Here is a 26,601-nt window from a genome sequence, read left to right on the forward strand (position 1 = left end):
ACATACAGTAGTGTTTATTTGATTGAGCTGCTCGTCTATAAGGATCAACTTCTCCATGGTAACCAGTGAAATTGACATGTGGCACAGATGGAGGGGTGTAAGTGAGTGATCGAGCAAGTGTGTGTGTGTGTGTGTGTGTGTGTGTGTGTTGTGTGTGTGTGTGTGTGTGTGTGTGTGTGTGTGTGTGTGTGTGTGTGTGTGTGTGTGTGTGTGTGTGTGTGTGTGTGTGTGTGCGTGCACGCGTGTGCGTGCACGCGTACTAGTGTTATCACATTAGCTAACCTGTTTATGCCAGAAACGGTGGAACAATATAACCCCTGTGAATCTGGAGACAAGAGCTGAGACAGTAAGATGTGGAAACTAGTGGCCAAACCAATGGCGAAAAATCATGCACCTGCAAGCATACACCCACACGCTCTTGTGCACTCGTACACACACTCATATAGAAGCACACACACAAACTCATAACCCTGTTTGCACATCCTGTGACAGGTTTCCTCCATACCCAAGAGTTTCATTCTTCCTCTGTGTTTTCCTTTCAGTAGCAGTCAGGAAAAGGATAACAGAGGAAAGGAGAAAGAGAGTGTGTGTGCTTTTATTGAAAGTTGCATCAGAGCCCCTAGACAGCTATGTGAATTTCAGCCCAATTAATCTGGAGATTGTGAGCAGAGACTGCATAACAAAACTCGTCTGCCCGACCTCAGGCCAGCAAAGTGTGTAGGTGTGTGTGTGTGTGTGTGTGTGTGTGTGTGTGTGTGTGTGTGTGTGTGTGTGTGTGTGTGTGTGTGTGTGTGTGTGTGTGTGTGTGTGTGTGTGTGTGTGTGTGTGTGTGTGTGTGTGTGTAACAGATAGTCAAAGTAAGTGAGCGGATGATATTGTGCAAGAGAGTCTGCCTGTTGTCACCTTGAGTGTGCATGTGACACTATCGCTTGCATATTGTGTGTTTGTGTTTGTGTGTTTGTGTGTGTGTGTGTGTGTGTGTGTGTGTGTGTGTGTGTGTGTGTGTGTGTGTGTGTGTGTGTGTGTGTGTGTGTGTGTGTGTGTGTGTGTGTGTGTGTGTGTGTGTGTGTGTGTGTGTGTGCGTGCGTGGTAGTGTGTGAGGCAGATTTGACTTCATGCTGTTGGTCAGTTGCTTGACAGTTTCTGCCGGGCTCTTAAACACACCGAACCCCCAACTGAGCACAGCTTCAGAGACGGAGCACACTTGCACATTCACACAAAGTTCTGCATGACCTTTCACATGGTGACAACAAATATCATTCATGGTATCCTTCTCTGTTAAATATACTTCTTTTACACACACGCCAAGACAGCGGACTCTTATTTTTTCTATACATCGGCTTTATTATTCATCTCAAATATCCATGAAATGTCACTTATATGCGTCTCATTTCTTCCTTCCTCATCTTTTCATCCGCACACATACATATACAGTATATACGATCATACAGTATAAAACCAGTGAGTGTGGAGATCGCATGCATACCCACCACTCTCCCTGGCTTAGCTTAAGGCAGTGTATGCCCAACACGGCAGTGCAAATGAAGACTTTGGAACAACATGTTCTGTAAAGGAACATACCAATGTCTTTGAATGTTTAAGGCAATGTAGCACAAACTGTGAAGTCATTTAAACCAACAATGTTTTTTATATAATTGTATGTGTTTGCGTTCCAATACAGCTAATGATTTCAATTTATTTTAAAATGTAAAATAATAAACGTTCAGAGTTTTGAAGCTCTGTTGTTGCGTGTTGGGCAGTACTACATTAGATAGTGACTTGTATACATTACGTTATTAGGTTTTAGTTCCGAAATGAGTGATTTGGAGCCCTATTTAGCTTTTTGAGTTTTTCCCTTTCCTGTAGTGTGTGATATAGGTTTGTGTGCATGTAAATGGTCTGCAAAGGCTAAAATCCCAAAGTTCCTTCCATAAGGAGTTTCTCTCTCACACACTCCCCCCCTGCCTGTAACGCTGATATCACTATGTTACACTTGCGCTTATATTGGCTACAATCCAATGCATTGTACAATATAGGCTAAGGAGAGAGACATCAGAGACACCGATCAGAGCAGTCTGGGCTCTGGTTTCAGACAGAGGGTGAAAAGAGAAGCTGCAGCACAGGCAGTATGACAAGAATAAAGAGGTTTTTCAACATTAAAGCATGGTAATGTGTCTGAGCAAAGGGACAAAATACAAATATGAACCTAAAAATGAGCATAATAGGCCTCCTTTAATATTTTTAGTTGAGCAATTTTAACTTAACTATACGATAGCTGCTTACTTACATCAGGGCAAATATATAACTTCTATTACAGGCTTTATGCAATTGTGATGTTACATTATGCAGATGTGTGTTATTGATGGGTTTCTTTTCACTATTCTGACAAAGACATGTTTAACTACTCTAAAAAACAAAGGGTATATTTTGGCAAATCAGCAGTGATGTAAAGTGTACTCGTATGTAACTCTATTGTAGGTAAATGGTGTTTTTGACCAGCAGTCTCTCTTTAAACCCGAGCAGGTTAACACAGCATTAGATTTCATTACTGTGGTTTTATCTCTGTGTACAACTCTCAAAACAGTCCCTCATCTTTCAGCAGAGGACAGCACCTAATCTCTCGATTTGTGGACTTTCTCCCAATTGTACAATCCTAGTTGAATATGATTGTAGAACACTAAGTGTACTTAGTGTAGTACAGTTTGTTGTTGTTTTTTTGTCATAATACACTAGTGAACTGCACATCAAACATTGTAATCCAACATCTGGATTTTTTGTAAAGAGCACCATCTGCTTACTTAATCTTATGCCATAACAAATGTTTTTAATGGATTTTAAAAAAATATGGGGGAAAGTATAATGTCACCATTATGTGTTTGGAAAAATGAAAACCTTGAGTAGGGGTTATATTTACTTACTATATAAATGGACACCTACATTTCTTATATTTCCCTTCTCTTTATCTGTCTGTCCATCCAGGGCCGTCTGCTGGTGAAAACCGGGCGTGTCCACCTCGGAGAGAAGGTCCTACGTGACGCGGTCCAGGCCCACAGCACCTCCCACGAGGCGTGGAGCGGCCTGGGCGAGGCCCTGCAGTCTCGGGGCTCCAGCCAGGCCCCCGACTGCTTCTTGACAGCCCTGGAGCTGGAGGCAACCTGCCCCATCCGGCCCTTCACCATCATCCCCAGGGAGCTTTGAGAAGCCTGGGCTAGGGTGGAGATAGGGGTTAGGGTTAAGGAATTTTGATGTTTCTATAATTATACACTGCAAAAAGCTGTGCTGGGAGGAAAGATGTTTGACATTCTGGGAAAGAGGCCAATATTCTATTTTTAGCAAGAAAGTATATTTTCAAAATCAAGTCATGTAACATTACTTTTTCACTTTCTACAACAATGTTCTTGCTCTCAATCACTTTCATTCTCAGCCATTTTAATATTTAGTCCTATGGTCCCCATAATACTTCACATAAGCATTCCTAGCATCAATTCTTGATACGTTATCAGACAAAAAAACATGTTTTAATATATTTACATGAATACAGAAACATTAATATTTAAATCAATGCTGTTTGTGCAGAAAAAGCATACAGATTTAATGCACATAACAGATCACTGTGTATACAGAATAATGTTAAAGTGTAAGGATCTCCTATGGAGTTATAAGAGCAGAAGTAATAGCTCTCAATTAGTGACAAATTACCAATATTTAATATAATAATAACTTATCAAATGAATGGTTCATAAATCGCAGAGATGTGCTGGTTACTTCTCGAGCTAGATTATATTTTTTGTGTTACATGTGGAAAGGCAGATACATAGATAATGTATTAGAGGCTGTCAGTAACACCTGCAGCTCCACTTCATCTTTATTTTAACCTTTGATGTATTTTTGATGATCATGTTGATTGACGCAGCTTTCATGTACACACCCTCACCTCTTCCAATAAGAGCTCATGTGTTTCCTAGCAGGGACAATCACATGTCACTCCATATGTCATTATTATGTATGTGCGCTTGCCTGTGTGCATACATGTGTGCTGTCTTTATACTACCATGCGTGTGTGTTTGTTTTACCTTCCCCTGGGGTGTTATCAGTCCCTGTTTGTTCTGTCTGTACGGTACAGTAGGCGACTCATCTGCTCCAAATGTGTGTGTGTTGTTTTTGTCTTTTTTTGACTCATCTGTTCGTAATGCTCTCCATTAAAAACAACAATGGTTTTAAAAAAAAATCACTGCTGGATGTCGCGTCTTCACCTGCCTTGTCACTTGTGACTAATGGACATCACTTCCGAGTGCCTAACCACATTAATGTGAGCAGTGGGACTGGGCTGCCGGCTTATGTAATACTGCCAGCACAGTTTTTCTGCCGCCTCCTCCTCCTCCTCCTCCTCCTCCTCCTCCTCCTCCTCCTCCTCCTATCTCCCTCTCCTTTTTCTATCTCCCTATGTCTCTCGCTCTCCAGGCTTGCCTGATGTGATGTGATGTGGCTTGGTTGCCTAGCAGCCATCCCCTTGTTTGAGTAACTGGGGAAGCAGAAAGATATCTGGTCTGCTGAACTACACATACACATAGAAGATACACATGCGCACACGCACATGCGCACACACACACACACACACACACGCACACACGCACACACACACACACACACACACACACGCACGCACGCACACACACACACACACACACACACACACACACACACACACACACACGCACACACACAGCGAGGAAGATAATGCCTCTGTTGTGTGGTTTTACAGCTCTGACTGTGTCTGTTTGATGTCTGTTGTTACCATTTGAGGTATGAACCAGTTATAATCAATGACTCAGGATGGTGTAAATTGATTTGTGGTATGGGAAGAGTTTTTGATCCCCCGTTTTTTAACCCTTTCCCTCCATAATAAGCTACAAGCACTAATTCTCAGTCTTTTTTAAAACCCCCGTGAACACCCACATTCCAGGGATTGAAATCCCCCCCATTCATCAATACTTTCACTCCCAGGACAGGGATTATCGATAACTGTTGCCTCTCCTCTGCCGTCCAAAAAAGAAAATCTATTTATACCCTTCTCCCTCCACGCTCACCGGCTCTCCCTTGTTCCATCCTCTCCTCATTAGCGCCGTGTGTGACACCTACACAGGGGCTTCGGGAGATGAATGGTCTAATCCCTGTGGGTGAGGAGTGAAATATTACATGGTGTGCTCACACATACACACACTGACAATGAGAGGCACATTGGGTGGTTCAGTGCACATGCTTAAATGCGCACTCACACACATGCCATGGTCTTGACAGCTCTGGTAAAAGGAGACAGATGAATGAAGGAAGCGGCCTGCTGTAAAGCCTCTCAGAATGAGCAGAGGAAGCTCTAGCCACTGGACCGAGTGTCACCACCACACACACATAAATATATACAGTAAACACACCTGGGATTAATGAACAGGTCTTTTTATGCGTCATTGTGATGTCAGAGCGCCTGGGCGTGTCGCTCTGGTTACGCCAAGCATCACAAAACTGACTGTGTGTGTGATATGAGGGACAGAGAGAAGCAACTGGTATCAAGTGTTCAGGACCTGTACAGGTAGGGTTGCCTAAGACACACACACAAAACCTCCATTATTTGCAGCCATATTGGATAGACAAGAGATCATGGAGCTGTCTCGATAACTACCTTTGTCGTACAATAAATATGCCCCCAAAATAATGCTTTAACTGTAGAAATCATGACCTTGGGGTCTCAAGCATGGAGAAGGAAATCTGTGCTGAAATGGTGTAAACCAGAGACAATCATCCGAATAAGATAGCATGCGTATATTAGCTTTAATAAGCCGCACAGTCTCCCCCAACAATACAAAGGTAAACAATACAACCTTCATATTTCAATACAACTGTAACTTTCAGTGTTGATTTTATGCAGCAGATAACTTTTACTTTTCTTATGAGTTTGTTTACGTGAGATTAAATGATAACTTTAAGTATTTTTCTTTCTGTCATTTCAACTCATTAGCATAGCTTGCTAACATTGGCAATCTTATACGGGTAGTTGGAATTGGAATGTTTTGTTTTTTTTAGCAACCAGTGCCTTTATGTTAGAGACAGATTTGAAGAGGGAGAGAGAGAGGATGACATGCGGCAAATGGTCCCATGTCGGATTAGAAGTCGGGTCTGGTAGCCGTAATTGAGGTATATGTCGGCCCGGAATTGGAATGTTAACATTTTTTTTAAATATCCTAGATGAATTAAACATTCATGACAATTAACCCACCACCGAAACAATAAATACAATGGTCTCCAGGGCTTTGTTTAGCGTTAGGACATTTGCTAACTAAAAGTACACCATAACAAGATATTAGCTCTAATTTAGCCATAAGTAACAAGTACGACAACACTTGTTAATTTGGCTTGAACCCATAATGTCCCCACACAACGGCTTTAGAACATAAGTCAATATCATAAAAATGATCAAGGTCATGTCCATATATCTAATGATACATCTCTTATATAATTATCGTGACAGGCCTAATAGTGAACATATAACTGACAATTAAAAGTGGTTACCCCGTAGTGTGAGGTATGTCTGTATGAGCCTGGTATTCAGGTCACGCTGTTGTATGTGGATGCCAATCCTGCAGGGGCATATGGAGGGCACAGGCTGGGTGGTGTCGGTACAGGGCGCCAAGAAGGAAACCATAAACCTTCATTGTGATGTCCAAACAAGGCCGGGGAGTCATGGATGGGTGAGGGGTGTTATGGAGGTTATGAGGATCAGATGTGGTTTCATAATCTCATTTATAAATAATATGACTAGTACAGTAGACAGGAACAAAGTTCATCCCTAAGGAGCAAATGTGGTTCAAAGCAGATCCAGATGGATGTATTGAACATGCTGTAAAATGGCCCTAAGGTGAGGAATAAACGATCCATATTCTCAGAAATACTTGGTGAAGAAAGCTTTATATTCTGACTTAATTCAAGCGCTTAGCACAATTTTTCAGTACAAATCCAGAATTAGTGATATATTCTCAAATCCTAAACCTCAAATATAGAGCAAGTCCCACGTAACCTTGGAGAGAATCAAGTCAAGTCGAGTTCCTGGTATAAGTCAAGAAAGTGATATTTCAAATGTATGACATTCTAATGATCTACCTAAATTTAATACATCCTATACTGTGTGAAAAGACTCCTGGGTTTTTTCGGTCGACATTTTTTTCGTATTTTTCTAATTATGTATTTATTTTAACGAATATGATTTTCCCAAAATTTACCATCTATACAAGCTAAGTTGGGGATATTTTAAATACTGCTACGCTTTTTTAGTTTAAAACCTCTGCACTCCATGCAACACCATTAAAACCTTGTTGAGAATGCTCCAAATATTGCAGTGTAGCGTCTTATATAAAAGTACGTAGTACAAAAAATTAGTTTTAAACAAAGTTTCAATGTGTATGCCCATTTGTGGTAGTTAGCTGATCGGGCTTATGTGTTCCAGAAAAAAAGCAGGTCCAATTGCAATTGTTTTGCTTTTTTATACAACTGTTAGTTGAAGGGCACATGCGGTTCTTACACGTTGAATTTTTCTTGTTCGCTTGCCTTTTTTGCCCGTTTGTTTTCTGAATTGGTGTAACTTGCCTATGAAAATTGGTATCAGCAGCTTGTCGGACATGTGTTTCTTCATAATCTCTGTACTGATGCTAGTTCTTTGTCCTTCCAACAGCACACAAAATATCAAGCACCATACCGCGCAAAATGAAACCTTTGTGCTTGCATTACAGCCCTGAGCCTTCTTTAAATTCATTAATGGCAATCCTTGCCCTTATGGGTCTTCTGACCAAGGGCCGTAAAAGGTCCTGTCCACCCTCACTCTCCACGAACCAAATTCCCCCTACAGTTCCTTATGAATGGTCGTGTGAAGGCTGGATTAAAAGAGGAACACGAGGACAGACCCAACGCACTTTGGACGTCCAAGGAGTTGTTGCCAGAGAAAGGACAACACCAAGCAATGGAAACAAAGGCTGTTCAGGGTGTTTGGGTTTCAACACCTACACGATAAAGGAGTCCACACTTTGAGCATATGGGGTTTTTTGGATCCTTTTGGGAAACTCTCCAGCAGCTCTGCCTTCCTCGCTCCGCTACAGAGGTCACTTTCTCAGCATTCGCCCCAGTTGCTGTTCATGATGTGCCCAGGTCGGATGACCTCGGAAACCCTGTTTAAGCTGAGAGAGAACACAGCCGCTGAGGAACGAGGAGTGGAGGAGGAAGAGACGACAGTCGATGAGGAAGAAGAAGAGGACTATGAAGTTACCCACGACTATGTCCAGCTTGAATCAGCAGCTCTTCAGCCCGCTCCACTGCCCGCTCCCCTGCCCGCTCCACTGCCCGCTCCACTGCCCGCTCCACAGCCAGCTACACAGCCAGCATCTGCTCCGATCCACCTGAGAGATGTGAGACCTGGCAGATCCAGGGGCAAGAGCGACAAGCGTGAGCCACCACCAAGGTCGAAGACGGCCTTCTCTTCTAGCTCCACTTATGCTAGTGGAAGCTCCCGAAGCTCACGCAGGAGCCAACAGGTGGAGCTCACCCCACAACAGGCGGCCATGGTCGATGAGAGGAGGAAACTTGGAGAACTGCAGGAGATACAGCGTCAGATTGAGGAGGAACAAGCTATAGATGAACGGGCACAAGAACTGGATAGGCGAGCACAAGAAGCTTTGAAGGAGAGAGAGAGGATGACCCGGTCTCTTACTCTACAGCGACGACTACGGAAAGTCCGAAGAGAACTGGAAGAGGCTCGATTAATCACATCCTTCACTGGGGATGTAGGAATGACCACAGAACATCCACCCGCTCCGCCAGCTATGTCCAGTGTGAATGACCCACCTCAAGTGCTTGCTCCTTTTTCCCTGAGCTCCAGAGTCCTGGATTCAGCTGAACCTGTTGATCTGTTCTCCGAGCAGCAGGCTCCCCCTGAGGTTCCTCAGACATCGGTCTCCTATCAAGTTCCAGTGAGTGAACAATCTCTTTCGTACCACCACTTACCTCCAGCTGTGAGTCTACCTGTAGATGCTGTGAGTCAAGCAGCAACTTCTGATCCTACTGCTGAGAGTCACACATTACTTCAGACTTCCAGTCCCGAGCATGCGGCTCCATCACCTCCTTTGTTTCACCACATAGCGCTGACCGCACCTCGTCCGGCCAGGAGTCAGAGGCCTTCAGATCCGGTTCGTGAGAAACCTGCACCTCTTTCCTTGCCTAACCCCATTGAGAGGGTATCAGAGGGCGCTAGTATACTGGAGCTTTTAGTAGCGACTGCCTTTGGCATCCCGAAGCCAAGATTGCCTTATTTTGAGAGCGGAAAGGAAAGTGACTTTGTTCTGCTTACCATGGCGTTGGAGAATCTCTTAGATATCCACGCTCACCTTTCTGAACAGTACAAGTTTCAGGTCCTTATGGATCACTTGAGGCTGCCAAGTGCATACAAACTGGCAAAGTCCTATATGCACGCCTCAACTCCCTACACTTCCGCTCTTGCTGCCCTTAAGGCAAAGTATGGCCAGCCACGGCAGTTGGTCCAAAGTGAAATAGCTAGCATCCTCAATTCACCACCTGTCAGACTTGGTGACAGCAACGCTTTCCAGGACTTCGCTCTTTCTGTACATTCATTGATTGGCATGCTGAGGTCAGTGGAAGGTGCAGACGGAAGTGAGTTACGGTGTGGCTCTCACGTAGACAGGCTTCTTGCCAAGCTCCCCATTCAAAACCGAGACAGTTTCATTGAGCACTGTTTGCTTCGTGGCATCTTGAAAGAGGGTTCAGAACAATCATACACCTTGGAAGATTTTTCAGCATGGCTCAAGGTTAAAGCCCGGGCCAAGAGTATTGCCCAACAAGTCTCGGGACCTGCGTCAGTGGAGAGACGAGAGCCAGTCCAGAAGAACCTGGGGAGAAGGGCGACGCCGACCACGATGTACCTGAGCAACACCGCCACTGTGGAGAGCCAGCCTGATGTTCAACCAAGCCATGGAAGGGGGATGACAATCCATGGGAAACCCAAGTTCCAACCTTTTTGTCCATACTGTAACAACAAGGAACACTTCCTGGGAACTTGCCCGAAAGTTAAAGAATTTAGCCCGTCACAACTGAGAACCTGGATAGAGAGGAATGATCGTTGCTACAGATGTGCCCGCTGTCATAAGCCAGATAATTGCACCCTCAAAAAGCCTTGCAATGTCTGCAAAGAGTTGCATCTCACCATCCTGCATAACATCATACCTCAACCGTCAACATCTAAAGGCCCCCATGGCTCAGAGAAATCAGCAACGGGAAACACCCTCAATCTGCTCGTCCGTGCACCTTGTTCTGCAGACACTCTGTACATGGATCAGCCAAACAGATCTCCCCGTGTGATGTTGAAGGTAGTCCCAATTTTCTTGATCAATGGCCGGCAGAGGCTGAAGACATATGCCATACTTGACGATGGTTCAGAAAGAACGATCATCCTAACCTCTGCAGTGTCCCAGCTGCAACTAAAAGGACCAGAAGAGGTCCTGAATCTCAGAACTGTGCGTCATGAGGTGATTCCCATAAGTGGTGAGACAATCTCCTGTTCAATCTCCCCAGTGAGCCAGAAGAAAATCAAATTCCTTATAGCCAATGCCTTTACTGCTCCTGTCCTCAACTTGGCTGAGCATTCCTGTCCCGCCTCTGACCTGCAGAGGGAGTATTCCCACTTACGAGGCCTACCCTTACCGGACTTTGTTCAAGCCCGGCCGCTGATCCTGATAGGCTCAGATCATTCCCACTTGTTGGTGCCCAAAGAGCCTGTCCACATGGGACCTTATGGGGGACCCATCGCCGTCCATACTGCCTTGGGTTGGGCTGTTCAGGGCCCAGCCAATGCCTTACCTCGACTTCAGACTTCTGATGTACAAGCCTTGTTCACACTCTGCAACACTGTATCCTGCCCAGCTACTGCTGAGTTGATGGAGAATGTGGAGAGACTGTGGAGACTCGATTCCTTTCCACACCGTAAGGAGAAGGAAGTAACCCGCTCTAAGCAGGATCATTATTGCCTGGAGCTGCTCGAGACGAAAACTGCAGTGAAAGAAGCAGGTGGAGTGTCTCGATATGCTACCCCATTGCTCAGAGCACCGAACAGTCCACGGCTAACCTCTTCAACCCATAACTTGTTGCCATGGCTGCGAGGAACTGAACGCAGGTTGAAGAAGGACCCTGAGCTCATTGAGATCTGCAACCAGGAGATCCTGAAACTGGTCGAGATGGAGTATGTGAAGGAGGTGGATCCCAAAGATGATCAGCCAGGTTCAGAATCTTGGTATGTTCCACATCACATCATCAGACAAGCGAGTGGAAAACACCGGCTGGTGTTCAACTGCTCTTTCCAGCTTCATGGCCTGAATCTGAATCGCAGCCTTCTTCCTGGTCCAACGCTGGGTCCCTCTCTTCTTGGCGTGCTCCTCCGTTTCCGTGAGCACAGCGTGGCCATCAGTGGTGACATAAAATCTATGTTCCACCAAGTTCATCTACTCCCTGCTGACAGGCCACTGCTAAGATTCCTCTGGCGAGCTATGGCTCAAGATACCTACCCAAAGACCTATGAGTGGCAGGTGTTACCTTTCGGTACAACTTGTAGTCCTTGTTGCGCCATTTATGCCCTGCAGCGTCAAGCCAAAGAGCACCCAGAGAGTGATGAGGGAGTGATGAACTCAGTGTTGAGGGCATTCTATGTCGACAACTGCCTGCAAAGCTTCCCTTCTTCGGCCACAGCCAAAGCACTTCTGGACAAACTTCGTTCCACACTGTCTCGCGGGGGATTCGAAATTCGCCAATGGGCGAGTAATGACTCCCGCGTTGTCGAACATCTCCCTCCAGAGGCAAGATCTGCTAGCACGGACTTGTGGCTCTCTCAAGCTGGCATTGACCCCCAGGAATCCACCTTAGGTTTGCGCTGGAGCTGCCTTCCTGATAGCCTGGGATACAAACACCGTGTGACACCCATCAAGATTCCCACACTCCGCCTAATCTATCGCACTCTGGCCAGTCAATACGACCCCTTAGGGTATATCTTACCTTATACCACCAGGGCCAAAGTGCTGGTTCAGGACTTGTGGAAGACCAAACGAGGCTGGGATGACCCCATCATTCCATCTGAACTGGTTGACCGATGGCTGAAGTGGGAACAGGAACTGGCTGACCTCTCAAGCATCAGACTGCCTCGCTGCTATGTGCCCTCTTGTGCTGACCAGTCAGGTGTACACAGAGAGCTGCATGTTTTCTGTGATGCCTCAGAAAGGGCCTATGGCACTGTGGTCTACTTACGTGTCCATGACAGCCAAGATCATGTTCATGTGGCATTCGTCATGGCCCGCTCCAGGGTGTCACCAAAGAGACAGTTGTCAATGCCTCGACTTGAACTGAGCGCGGCCTTGGTAGGGGCGCAGTTGGCCACTACCTTGAAATCTGAACTTACCTTGTCATTGGCCCGAACCATCCTTTGGAGTGACTCCACCACAGTGCTGACCTGGTTGAAGTCAGAGTCGTGCCACTACAAGGTCTTTGTTGGCACTCGAATCGCAGAGATCCAAGAACTCACAGACTCAGATGACTGGAGGTATGTGGACAGTCCAAACAACCCAGCTGATGACCTGACCCGAGGCAAGACACTGCGTGACCTGGCGCAACCTAGCTGCTGGACGGACGGACCTGCCTTCCTTCAGCACCCTGAGACTTGCTGGCCTGTTGCTCCAGGTGTTTCCCACACCTCATCCCTCACAGACAGCACAGAACTGAGGAAGGCTGCTACGTGCCTGAATGTTTCTGCTGCCCCCAGTGTATTGCCGAATGCCTCTAAGCATCAAAGCTGGAGTGACCTCATCACCGCTACTGACCAAACATTGACTCAATCCGACAAAGTGACCGAAGGTGCAGCAGCGGAAACCTTCATTCTACAACAAGCCCAGGAGTCATGCTTCCCTGAAGAACTCAGCGCTCTCCGTAAAGGAAAGCCTCTCTCTAGGCAAAGTAGTCTACTTCAACTCTCTCCTGAGCTTGATCCAGATGTTGGGCTGATGCGGGTAGGAGGAAGACTACGCAGGTCCCAGGACCTAGACCCAGACATCATCCACCCAATCATTCTGGACCCAAAGCATCCCACTACGCAGCTCATCATTAAGCACTATGACGAGTCCCTGCTGCATCCGGGGCCAGAGAGGGTCTTTGGAGAGTTGAGACGCAAGTATTGGATCCTGGGAGGAAGACCAGCCATCCGTAAACATCAGCACAGTTGCAGAGAGTGTCAGAGGTGGAAATCCTCTCCTGAAGTGCCCAAGATGGCTGATCTGCCCCCGGCAAGGCTGCGTCTCTTCAAACCACCATTCTGGTCCACTGGTGTAGACTGTTTTGGACCCTTTATCATTCACCATGGCCGTAGAACAGAGAAGCGATGGGGAATTATCTTTAAATGCTTAACCACTCGTTGCTTACATCTGGATTTGCTTGGAAGCATGGATGTCGATGCCTTTCTCCTAGCACTCCGTCGTTTCATCTCCCGTCGTGGCAAGCCCTTTGAGATCTGGGCGGACAGGGGAACAAACTTCCGTGCTGGGGACAGGGAGTTGAATCAATGTTTCCAGGCCATGGAACCCAAGCTTCAGGAACACTTGGCCAATCAGCAGATTTCCTTCAACTTCAATCCGCCATGTTCTCCACACTTTGGAGGAGTCTGGGAGCGCGAAATCAGATCAGTCAAGAACGCCCTACGAGTGATCCTCGGGAATCAGACCACTTCTGAAGCTGTCCTTCACACTGTCCTGGTTGAGGTAGAAGGCATTATGAATTCAAAGCCTTTAGGCTATCTTTCATCTTCTGCCAGTGATCCTGATCCGGTCACTCCCAACTTGCTGCTGATGGGGCGGCGGGACGCCTCCCTGCCACAAGCCATCTTTGCCAACAGCAAGCTCCTTGGGCGAAGGAAGTGGCGTCATAGCCAGATGTTGGCGGACCATTTCTGGACACGGTTCATTCGTGACTACTTGCCTAACCTACAACCCAGAGGAAAGTGGCTGAGGGAAGTCCAGAATCTGGAAGTAGGGAAGACTGTTCTGATCCTTGACCCCCAACTGCCGCGGGCCTCTTGGCCAACAGGTCGAGTAACAGCTGTCATGGCCGGTAGAGACGGACGTGTTCGGTCCGTTGACGTCCAGGTCGGCCGTCAAACCTACACCAGACCAGTGTGTCGTCTGATGGTGCTTCCAGAGTTGGAAGAAGAGTGAGTCTTTCTTTCAGGAGGAATTGATCCCAATTCCGGGGCGGCTATGAAAAGACTCCCTGGATTTTCGTCCTTTTTTTTCAGTTATCTTTCTAATATGGTGAATCTGCCAAACTGAATCCCACTCCACCTGCCAGCTAAGGGGCGGAGACTATAAATAGCCTGCTCACCCTTTAGTTCATCCTTTGCACTCCCTGCCAGCACACCAATTTAACCCTGTGTCCTGAGTTTCCTCCACATATCCTGAAGTGTGCGTCTTCAAGTTAACGTGAGTGGTCAATTCATTGTTTATTGTTTCATTTGTATGCCTTTGTGGTAGTTTTGCTGATCCCTTTGTTCTCAGACATGTGCTAGGAGCCATGTGGGAATTGTTTGTTGCTTGTTTGTTACTTTGCTGTTTAGTTGTGGATTGCGTATTCACACATGATTGTTGCTTGTTCGTTGCCTTTGCTGTTTAGTTCTGAATTGTGTATTTGCACATGATTGTTGGTTTCTCTGTTTGATTGACCACTTCGTTATTTAATTGTAGTTGTATTGTTTCTTTGTTTTCTCATGCAGCACACAAAATAATCAAGACCAAAAGGGAAAATAAATACTGGTTCTTGCATTAAACCCTGCCTTCTCCTTGCCTCATTGCATCCTTGCCCTTTGGGTCTTCTGACCGAGACCCTGTCTGCTCGCCACACTCACTCTCCCCGAACCAAATCACCCCTACAGTTCCTTCACTGTGTCATATTTTTCTGACGTACTGTGGTGTTTTTTCGAAAATGACGACATTGTATTACGTGTACTTTTTTTCTGATATTTATTATTTGGTTATTTTTAACGTACTAGTATGTTGATTCTCCTGAAATATTTTACATACTATACAACGTTAATTTTGGGATATTTTTAAATACTATGCTATATCGTTTTTGTGGATAGTTTGAACACACCTCAAATGTATTCAAAGAAACATATTGAAAATGACCAAAATTATTGAAGAAAATGATCAAATATTCAGAATATATTTATATAAAGTACAAAAGTAAGTACAAAAAATTTTGTAAAATTAAACAAATGTTTCAAATGTTCTGACACACACAAACGTGTATGTGTCAGGTTAGCTGTTTCTCATCTTGGGTCTTTATGCTAAGCTAATAAAAACAAAAAAAAGCAGGTCCAATTTCATATTTTTCATACACACAATGTTACGTGCAAGCCACATGCGGTTCTGATAACACGTTGAATTATACTCACATGGTTGCCACACTGCCATCAGCCTCATTTTTGGACCTGCTCTGATGCTCATTTATGAGGTTGGCAATGCTAACATGCCTAATAAAATGGCAGTAAACAGCAGCTTGGCCGGCAGTGTGTTCTCTTCCATCAATCTCTCCCGCTCACCTGATCAGCCTCCAGTTCTATTGGTCCACTTCCACACATGCCACAACAGTGCCAGCACCATTACCCGCTTAAACAATGAACCCTTGTTCGCTAACAGTCGCCCATTGGAGCTTATTAAACTTTTAAATGTTATTTAATAGAAGCGTAATGTTGCTCCGATGCGTCTGTCAGCAGCTTCAAGGGGGTAAAAGGATACCTGTTCACCCTCCCGGTGTGTCACACAGTACGCTAAATTCCTCAGCTGGCTAGTCATCACCCTTAGTGTGGGATGTGGTGGTGAGTGAATGTGACCTGGACTTAAAAGGGACACGAGGGAGCAGCACCTCTGAACCTGCTACCTCTTTGTTTGACCCTCTCAAGGAGCTCATGTTATACAGCGAGGGAGAAAGGGAGACATTTTAGTTCAACACAATGTCAATGATAAACAAAGGCTTTTCTGTTCAGGGGTTTGTTTGTTTGTTTGTTTGTTTGGCAACATTTAGCTGGGACTGATAAAGGCATTTGTCCCACACCGGTATTGGATTATGGGTATTTTTATGCAACTTCACATTCTTGGGAAATTCCAGCGGTCTGCCTTCGTCATCATTCCGTATCAGGGTCACATTTTCTCAGCATGTCGCCCAGAGTTAGCTGTTCATTTGACTGTGGCCCAGCTGTAGCACTGAGTAGCATGCTCGGCCCCTGTTTTAAGCTGCCAGAAACACAGACTTACTCCAGACCCCTCTGATGTTCTGCACTACTTCCTGAACGTTGACCGGATCTCATTAAGCTGTTCCAGAAAATTGAAGTTGATGTTTGGGCTGCCGGTGTGACCTGCCCTGACACCAGATGTTCTCATGACCTTTAAGTGATGTAATTCCACTGTGCAGTCTAAGCTCACATCTTAAATCGCGCTTTGACTGCCTCCTTGGCGGAAAAAACACAGAAGAAAATATATTTTAAGGAAGCATCAGTTTTGTAGTAGTAGCCCTTACGACCTTTAATAAGTGACCATATCCGTTTGCAAGTGCGTTTGTCAAAAAGCAAAGGATCACACGGGCATGCGTGCGTGCGCATTCATTACATTGTGCGGCTGCATGCAAGTTCTTTAAAGCAATGTGTTGGCGACGAGGGGGGAGCTTGATTGACAGCGAAAGAGCGGGTGCCTAGCCGTGCCTGTGGTAGAGGCAGGCTGTGGGAGATGGAGGGTGTTAAGTCGTCAGTATGAGGCATATGTCAGAGATCAGTGCTGGACCGTGGAGATCACTGAGATGAGAACGGTGGAAGAGCGCCGGGGGTCGAGAGAGACAGAGATTACTGGGGGCTTGATGCCTTGACCGCAGGCAGAATAACTGCTCATGACACAAACACACACACACATTCACATCTGCGTCTTCCTCGTAATAAGTGGATACACATATTCAGCCCTCTAGAGGCTGCATGCAAAGCCCCGTGTTAATAAGATTGTCTTCCTCCCCGGGTGGAAGTGTGCGGCTCCTTTGTCTCCAGAATAATGACAGGGGGAACAAGAGCCTGGCTCTTCAACCTCCTTGAGCTTTGAAGTGTCTGCAACTGAAGGAAAACATAGTGGAAGGGATTAAAGTCAGCCAAGTAGATGTGCCGTGATAATGTCTGTGCAGCTCTCCTGACTGCCGTCCCAAACAAAACACTTCAGTGAGGTCGATACATGTAGAGGCTAGCTCACAAGATAAGAACAACTCTCAGCCAAAATTATAAAGCTGTGACCTGGCTTTTCCTAGCTCAAACCTCTGGGTAAAAAGGCCAAACTAATGTTTTCCTAGGTTTAACGTACGCATGTAATCTTTACCAAATATTTTCACAAACCATAGCAGACATTCTAGAATCATCCACACAAACACTTGTCTCTTTTTTACTTTATGTGTTGTACACGAGGGTGCAACTTGTGGGCAGCAAACGGTAAACTCAAAATTGACAAATTTTCACATCATGAAGTCTCCAGCATGTTAGCTACAGTAGAACGCATCCAGCCGGCGGTCGTTTAACGTCAGGTACTGTTTTTATTTTCTTTGTCAGAGCATTTGATTAATCGATTGCTGTCTGGATTTCGAGATAATTTCAGCAAATGTAAAAAAAAGCTTCTAAAAACCCTAGATTGAAATGCTCTGACTGAATGATGTTATTAGCACAGTAATCATCCATCAGTTCTCGGTTCTAGGGAACTAAATACCAACGCAGGCCCTTTGCATTCGCAACGCTTATAGGAAGACTGAATTGACATTACCAAGCTGCAGTTGACGACTCAAAAGCGTGTTGTATTTCTGAAATTGTATAATTGCTCTGTAAGGCTTGGACTTAATTGATGGTCTTTTTGCTCATGTTTTCTTCCATTTTCTACTTGTGTTGTGTGTTGTTCACTTGGTACTAAAAATGACTGATTCCTGGGGCTGCCATGAGCGACCAATCAAAATTGCTCTACTCATGGTTCCTGTTATGCTGGGAGAATAGTTTCTCTGAAATAGGGATAAAGATAATAAGTTCCCTGGAAATGGCTTTCTAAGAACAGTCAACCTTTCCTGGTACATGCAGTGTGGACACAATAAGAAGGGGGGTTCTTAGAGCTCTGTACTTAGAATCAATCAACAGTTAATAGAATCTGTTATTGCCCGAAAGTCATCAAACTGATTTGCTATCACTAAAACAGTTATTAAGTTATTTGCTAATGGCATTATGACAACTCCTTGCTATCTGATGTGTTGGGTTCGGAGATTAGTCATGCGCTAAAATCAATACAGGACGAAAATAAAGCAAGAAAGTGGGCTTTAATGATCATTGTACATATTTTCCTCCTTGGATCTGGTAACGGTATCTGTATGGCCAGAACGGATTAATACACGTCTCCACTCCCTCAACAACTGTCAACTTGGCTGTGTCACAAAATTCTGCTGCTCTTAGGCGTGAGTGTCGAACTCTATGAATATGAATCAGTGCTGACAAACCATGCATGCTCAGCTAAACCCTTCTCTGAGTAAATAAATGATGAAAGAAACACTGTCCAGGATCACACCAATAACAACTCTTCAATGTTTCTGCACCTACCCCTGTTCTCTGTAATCTACAGAGCTATTATGTTGAGCTGATTCCTATCGCTGCTGTTCTCTGTGTCCTAACATCATTGCTAGTGTTTGTTTGTTTCGTCCAAAGAAAGACTATGCGGAGTAGGTAGCGATAAGAATAGCTGTTTTATTGTGTGCCACTGCCTTGGCCCCTAATACTGAATGTGTTATCTGAGGGTGCAGCATGCCACACTAAGCTATGTGCATGTGATGCATGGCTGAGCAGCATTCCTCCTCCTGAGTGCATCGCAGGGAAGAGATAGTAGTAAGGCAAAGCAGCCTGACTGCTGACAGAGAGTGAAAGAGGAGCCAGAGCAGGAGAGAGGAGAGATGAAGGGAGAGAGCAATACCGGGAACATGTAGTTAAGTGGAATGAAGTACCCTTTGTTGCAGATAAGATCATTCTGCTTCCCTGACCGGCGTCACTAAAGCAATTTGAGCACCAAAAATGTAGCTTATGTTATTGCTGGCAGACCACAATACCCTCCACTGATATGCAGATACACATTGGTCCAAGTAAAAAGAGACTGGAATTTTGTTGGTACATTCATGATTTTACTTATGATAGGTCATGTGTGTTCTGCCATCAAGCTAACAAGATAATAAGATGGTGGTGGGATCAAGGAATTGTAGGAATTCAAGTCCAAACACTACAGAATGTTGCGGAAGAAGAGGCTAAATGAAGGGTCTATGGGATCTGTGGTCAGACGTTCGCCCAACTTCCAGCAAGGTTCGTAGGCCCCTGGTCCTGGGGTCTTCTGTGGAATACACACACGCACGCGCACGCGCGCACACACACACACACACACACACACACACACACACACACACACACACACACACAGTGTGCTTATCATAACTTATCTTCTTAAATTCCATCAAAATGATGATAACAGTATTATTTTAACCAGGACTCATCATTAGTACATTTTATATTTACTCGCTAGTCAAGAGTTTACTGTTCCCCTTTTTATACATTTGTAGTTTTCATAACAAATACGACTGAATGCATGAAATTATAGCCTACAATAAATTACATTTAGTACATTACATTTAGCTAAATGTGAAGTACCAGACTCACAGAGTGCACACAGTGGAGCCGCGGTAATGTTGATTTGAAGCTTGAAGTGATGCCTTTTCCTGGTCTGGTCGCTGGATTATATTGGCATGGAGCAGGTCCCTCCTTCTAAGGTTGTCAGATATAAGACATGTTATTTGATTTTTAACCATTAAATCAGGCCTACTGTAGCATTTAATCATTAGCATGTGAGCTATAGCTCACATTGTGTTACCTTTGGTCAGCTAAGAAATATATCGAGGAAAACCAAACACACATAGATTGTTATTTGTGGTCAGTTGGTTTTTTTTGTCTTTTGCTTGTATACAACATTACGTTTATAGAAAATAGCAATTAGCGATAGCTTGTAGCAAGTTGTTGGTCTTTTGGCCAGAGGTTTGGTAAGCTAGCTGGATAAAACTAAAACTAATGAATAAAACTGAAGTGCAAGATGTTATATCTCAACCTCAACATGTTGAAAAAAGCTTAGCATGTTTTACTATATTGTTTGTTACATTTCTGTCAGGTTAGCACAAGTAGCTAACATGTTTTTTTATCTCAATTTGTGGGATTTTTTCTTCATTAAAAATTAGCAGTTAGCAGGTAAATTTAGCTTGTAGCAGAACTAGCTGGATTATTGAACATAGGTTTAGAAATGCAGCAGGCTAAAAAACAAAGTGGATTGTGTTCCCCTAACATAGCCAAACCTTAACCAAATGTTGCAGGCCAAGACTAGCAAAACTATTATCATGTAGTCACAAGCAGTTACAATAGCTGCTTCCTGTCCCTTTGAGTTACTAAACACAGTCAACTTATGTGCAGCCATTGAGTTAAGGACCCACAGTTAAAGCACTAAATATGAGCACACCTCATGATTAAATTTTACTAACGTCATTCTGTTATTAGGAATGGTAAATACAAGCACTTTGAAGATGAGGATATGGACCTCGAGTTCAAGGACAACGTTTTTAAGCATTCGATCAAAACTAGCTGACAGAGTACGGAGTCCAATCATACCAGATGTGATAGAGCATGCAATATTCATCTACTGTACATCATGACCTCTAACTTTTACAGAGCTGAATGAGATATACATTCTTTCACCTATGGACCGATAAGCTCATGTAAACCTTTTGTTATACTAATACCAAAGTCATCTGAAGGATGCACGAACAATATAAACCAGATCTATTTTCGATCCCATACCCATATGTTTAAGACCTTTGACATATCACTTGACTCCTGTCTTTATGGCTTTTGCGGGTCTCTGGTTGTGTTATGTCTCTGTCAATAGTGAGTGTCTCTTCTTGCCTTTAACCAGTCCTCTTCTCTTGCCCACTAACACACTTACTGGTCATCACCAGCAGCGTGCCATGCAGAAATAGCATCCCCCCAAACACCCTCCTTCTCAGACATAAAACTGTGTCCTTTCTCTGAACACAAGGCCACTTTTTTCATTTTTAGCTGCTCTCTGATTCTGACAGAGGGAGACAGCAAGGTGTCTTTTCCTTTACTCTGCTCCTTGGAGGGATGGCAGTGACCATTACACGCCATTTGATCCCAGTCACCAGTTTACATGATACTCTGCAAATGGCCTGCTGGGGCCTCCACATTTGCCTGATGCGCCCCAAGGCGCTAATGCAGGTGTATTTCACGGGAGCCGGTGCAACGTAGTGAAAGTCTCTTTTACACATAGTGTGTGTGTGAGGGAGTGTGTTTGAACCAGCTGCACCTGGCCTACTTTCCTACTATGGCACAGCACGTTAGAAACGTAACATTTTCCTGTGTGGCAGAGGTAACGGTCAGGTGATGTGAAACTTTGACCTATTTTTATAACATCCAAGAATTTGCTAACCCTTCAATAAACTAGAACATTTATATATTTTCTATAAAATAGGGTAAAATTAATATGTCCTGTTCTTGATTCTTTTGGTGGAAAGAATAGCAACATTGTTTGTACTGCTGAGTTAAAGGGACATCATGCAGCTAACCATGATTACCAGATATAATGTTAACCACAATCACTGTTTAGGTTTTGGTTTAGCCCGTTGCTAATATTTGCAAATGAGTAGAATGAATGTAGGGACTTATTCATCAACCTTGTGGTAATAGAGAGAAGTGTTCATCATCTGACAAACATATTGTTTGAAGTGTCATGGCAATACATCCAACAGTTGTTGAGGTACCAAGGTGAAGATCCGACCAACAACCAACATTGCCATGTTTAAAGCCATGAAGCTAGTTTGGTAAATATAAACTGTCAAACAGTAAATGTTTAGATCAGTAGTAATTCATGCAGTAATTGAATCACTTCAATGAAAAAGACATTAACTCATATGAAAATGTTTGGAATTACGACTTTAATTCAATCATCTCAAGGAGGGGTCTGTTCCTTCCGAGCAGAACGTTCAGTATAAAAAGCACAGCACATAAATCTAAGACACGCGGTGGCCCTAGGATGGAAAAAAATGATTCAAATCTGAAAAGAGAGAATCTCTTTGTTGCGTTCCCAAAAATCTTGACCTTTTTTGGAGGTTATCTTTGATTGTATGGACATCCATTTTGTTTCATTATTAGCTAAGAGGCAAGGCTCAGAGAAATCTCAAATGCTTGTTCCTGTGTCAGTGTGGACCAGCAGCTCCCAGGGTAAACCATTAAGACCCTTACATTTTGATCGGCTAACGTCTGCCTGCCTACACCAGATCAGCTGTCTGGTAGATCTTAACTTTCATTTAACTTTGCTACGGGATTTGTGTAGGTGCTTAACCTTTGACAACAAACTTGTCTTAGAGTGGCTGTGACACCACTAACAGCAGAAAACTGCTCCCGACTCTGCAGTAATAACACCCTCGGGATTTCTTAGCGCCTTTCCTTCTCTGTCAACACTCAGCAGCTGCCAGCCCGGCTCAAATATCCATCAGCTACCAGCATGGACACATAGCTAAGGCTGTAGCACTGCAATATGAACCAAAGCTGACTGGTCAGCTAGTACAGTGCCATAACAGGCCCTCAAATGCGGCAAATGATACAATCAGATAGCCCGTTGGATCCGTTTTCCTTGCCCTTTGTGGTTGTCATAACTATCTTGTGTCAGCACCAGATACTCATTAGGTCGTACGTTGTAACCAAAACCTATTGAAAGTGATGAAGCCTTTTTGACGGCAACAGAAAGACCGTATGGTCCTAACAACTAGTTTTGGTGACTAGATACTTACAGGAGGAAAGCTGATCCGCTGCACGGTGGACCGAAACATCACATGCCTGAAAGAAGGGTGGGGTGGGGGGGGGTCAGAAGAGTGAGAGAAGAAAAGAATAAGGCCATGCATGATCAGAGGCAGAGAAAATGAGAGAGCAGGTTGGTGATTTCTCCTCCATCTTTGTGCTGTGACGAGATGAGAGAGGGAAGGAGAAGTTGTGTGAGGGGGAAGGATTCAGTGATCAAGAGATGATTCATGTGTTGTCTTCTCCGCTGTGATCTGAGAGTTAAAGAGAAGCTGTTTGTCGAGTGCTTACTTGCAGGGAATCTTCTCCACTGGTTTCGCTGTCACATCGTAGTCGCACGGTGAAGTGTTTATATGCTGGCACAAGGAATAAAGATAAAGAAGCGTTTAAATATCTGTGACAGTATCAGCAGGAGTCCCTTTTTTTTCATCTGTTGTATTGCATCGCCAACAGCTGGCTTGTATTTCAAACACATCTTCTGATTTCAGTTCTTCTGCTGCAGGGGCATTTTGAAGAGCACCTTTTGTACTGTGATGATGTGTTAATAAGTAAACTGCACCCATAAAGGTCCAGTGTGTAGGATTTAAGGGGATCTATTGGCAGAAATGGAATATATCATTCATAACAACATTTTCATTGGTTTATAATGACCTGAAACTGAGAATTGTTGTGTTTTCATTAGCCTAAAATGAGGTATTCCTATCTACATAGGAAGTGGATGCCATATCGTAGCTGTAGAGAGAACTGGATACAAGATTGGAGGAGGGTCTTGTTCAGTCCTATGTAAGTTGCTCAGTGGCGCATGGCGCCGAAATGGCTCAACTGTCGAGTATAGAATTCTCCGGATCTTCAGCATCTATGGGCCTATAGAGCAACTCCTTTAACCTCACCTCCAGACTGGTCACAAGAAACTACAGTTCATTATGCCGAAGGAAGTTGCTCTGGATTAGGCTATTAATGGGTTTCACAACATTGCGGACCCTACGATTTCACAAGGGCTAAGTGTACTTACTAGAATATGTATGTTTACCTAAGGAGATACATATCCGTTAAACTACAGATGCCTCGTTCATGATTTAAGTCCGTTGGAAAAAGTATTCCAGGGCCCAATGTCCAATAGACTAGAAAGGAGTGGAGTATTCTATTGGATACAACCTGCAACCTTGCCACAAGTTACCACTAAATCATACACACTGAAACAAAGAAATGCATACTTGAAGAAGCCTATTTTTAGAAGGCTATGAGTTTTCTACATTTCATTCTAATAACATGAATGTTTTATAAGAAATAAAGCACGTTTCCGCTCTTACTGTAATAATTATTACATTATTGACTGGGTAATCGATTAGCTTAGCTTAGCATTTAAGAATGAATGCAGCATGAAATCTCTAACTTGAATCCAAAGTTCAAAACCACCGATTAAACATACTTTTTAAACGCCAACAGAAATGTAAATCTCCAAAAGAAAAAAAATAAGACTATATCCCAAAATAGGTAACTATTCCTCAAATATGTGATAAATTTTATGCCCACCTTGTCCCTGATACCCAGGGTGACGATGTCGGGCCGTGGACAGTTTTTGAAAGAGTAGGATGCCTTGTTCTTCAGGACCTCCTGGATGGAGTCGGTGTAGTCATATGCCCCAGGAAGAAGCAAATCCCCCTTACGTATGCCCAGAGTAGGGTTTTTTCTGCCTACTCCTTTGAACCCGTAGGTCTTTCTCACAGGGTTTAGTTCAGCTTCTTCAAGGAAATCACGGATGTGGTAGAAACCTGGGATAGGTGTGTCCTGGAAGAAGGAGAGGAGAAAAGTTTGAGGGATGTGTTAACCCATGGCCTGGTGCCCTGAAAGACACTTTACTCTATTTTTTAGCAAAAACCAAGTTACTGGAACATGTAGCCACACCAGAAAAATGACCACAAATTAGTCGGGGGGACTAATGTCAACATGTGATCTACCATTGAGCAACCAGTGACCAGGCCCGCCAGGTGTAGATGGCCAATCAGCAAAGCACATTAGAGCTCTGCTTAAGGACCAAGTATGGAGTGTGATTAGTACATTGATCGCCACTCTTCCTGGTGCGGTATATAATGTATAATAGCTACCCACTCCTATGACTAGGATGGGTTGAATGCGTGAGTATACATTTCACTGTTTTTACATGTGTGACAATTAAAAGTTGGTTTATTCTCATCCTCCATTTCTGTTGATTCAATACGGTGCAAGGTGGTTGAAAAAAGCAACACCAGAGCATCAGATAAAATGAAAACAGACTACAGCATTCAGAGATGGGCTGGTTTACTACTTGTTCAAACACACTTTAAGTGGTGTTATTTGTTCTTCTTTAATCCAATATGTTCATTTCAGTTTGCTCAACACTGACACAGGTGCAGCCATCTTTGTTTTGTTTGCATCAACAGTTATACGCTCCTCGTCTCAAACAGGCCTCATATTAATATACATTAACATACAAGTCGTTTTTATATGGGTATGTTTATTTATTTTTTAAATGTTTTATCTAAATGTTTAATTTCCAGGCATTATTTTGGAATGCATGTTAATTTTTGGTAATGGTACAAAATGTAAACAATGGTATTTCATAGTAAAATGCCTATTTCTATAAATGGAGCAAAGGTAAATGTAAAGCAATCAATATATACCTACTGTACATTTACACACATTTATTGTCAAGCCACCTGATTTACTCAGCTCACATAAACAGAAAATGATAATTAATTAAAGTATTATTACCACCAATGCAACTGTAAGGCATTTAGGTCCACTGTAGTGTTAGTGTTGATAAATGTTTGTCTGGTAAACCTTTATTGGACACACACAATAGGATTGAGCTCTGTATTAAAACCATTAACTCAAAATGTACTGTATCTACACATGAGCTTATGATTCAGTTGTTTTTTGCCTGTACAGAAGACAGTGTAGACAGTCTATGAAACCACACAGCATCAAGACACCTACTTTCAGTGTTCCCAGCCACCAGCTCCCCCGGCCAGACGGGTCCAGCTTGTCATCGGCCTGCAGATAAGAACAGGAGACAAGCCAAAACACAGGAGATTGTTTCTGCTTGTATGACATCACTATGCCAACAATGTGTTGATGCATCTCCACCAGTGTCATCTAGTGTCTTAGCAGTTCGGTTTGTTCTCATTAACCACACAGAGTTATGAGAGCTTTAAAGAGCCTTACCTTATCTGTTCTATTACCACCCCTGGACATGTCAGTGAGTTTAGAGACAGCTTTGTTTTTCCACGGGCCAGAGTCCTGCACTGTACCCATCGTCGCTCACTATCTGCTCCACAGGAGATCCAGTGACACCTGACCACCATTAAAACTGCGACTCGCTGTTACTATAGCAGCGACTCCACTATCGATCAATTTTTCAACAAGCTGGCTTGCTGGAGGCTAAATTTAGACTCACCGCCGTCCAGTTAAACAGAGTAAGAAACAATGGAGAGCCAGGACAAGGCTTGTACCCGGTTGTTACTTTGTCCTCATATCATTGTCCACCATCATGTGATATTTAGATGGATAATGTCATAGTGATTAGAATATACAGA

At 44.0% G+C, this 26,601-nt stretch overlaps 2 protein-coding genes across 3 annotated transcripts in view; one reads left to right on the forward strand and one right to left on the reverse strand.

The window, feature by feature from the left end:
- The window catches only part of ttc7a (tetratricopeptide repeat domain 7A), a 50,303-nt gene extending 46,072 nt beyond the window's left edge, over window positions 1–4,231 (forward strand). For both annotated transcript variants that reach the window (XM_063875373.1, XM_063875374.1), the window contains exon 21: window positions 2,980–4,231. In XM_063875373.1, coding sequence (XP_063731443.1) covers window positions 2,980–3,198 — 219 coding nt within the window. In that variant the 3' untranslated portion in view covers window positions 3,199–4,231. The remainder of the gene's footprint in view (window positions 1–2,979) is intronic.
- A 15,055-nt stretch (window positions 4,232–19,286) lies between these two features.
- Window positions 19,287–26,370, reverse strand: stpg4 (sperm-tail PG-rich repeat containing 4). The gene is made up of 7 exons (XM_063875488.1): window positions 26,231–26,370; window positions 26,003–26,059; window positions 24,560–24,814; window positions 23,318–23,382; window positions 23,020–23,065; window positions 19,829–19,933; window positions 19,287–19,505 (listed from the first exon to the last, which is right to left on the reverse strand). Exons 1-7 carry the CDS (start codon window positions 26,318–26,320, stop codon window positions 19,398–19,400), a joined length of 726 nt encoding a protein of 241 aa, XP_063731558.1. The 5' UTR covers window positions 26,321–26,370; the 3' UTR covers window positions 19,287–19,397.
- Between the last annotated feature and the right edge of the window lie 231 nt (window positions 26,371–26,601).

The sequence above is a fragment of the Eleginops maclovinus genome, chromosome 22, assembly GCF_036324505.1.
Source record: "Eleginops maclovinus isolate JMC-PN-2008 ecotype Puerto Natales chromosome 22, JC_Emac_rtc_rv5, whole genome shotgun sequence".
Classification (NCBI taxonomy): Eukaryota; Metazoa; Chordata; class Actinopteri; order Perciformes; family Eleginopidae; genus Eleginops; species Eleginops maclovinus.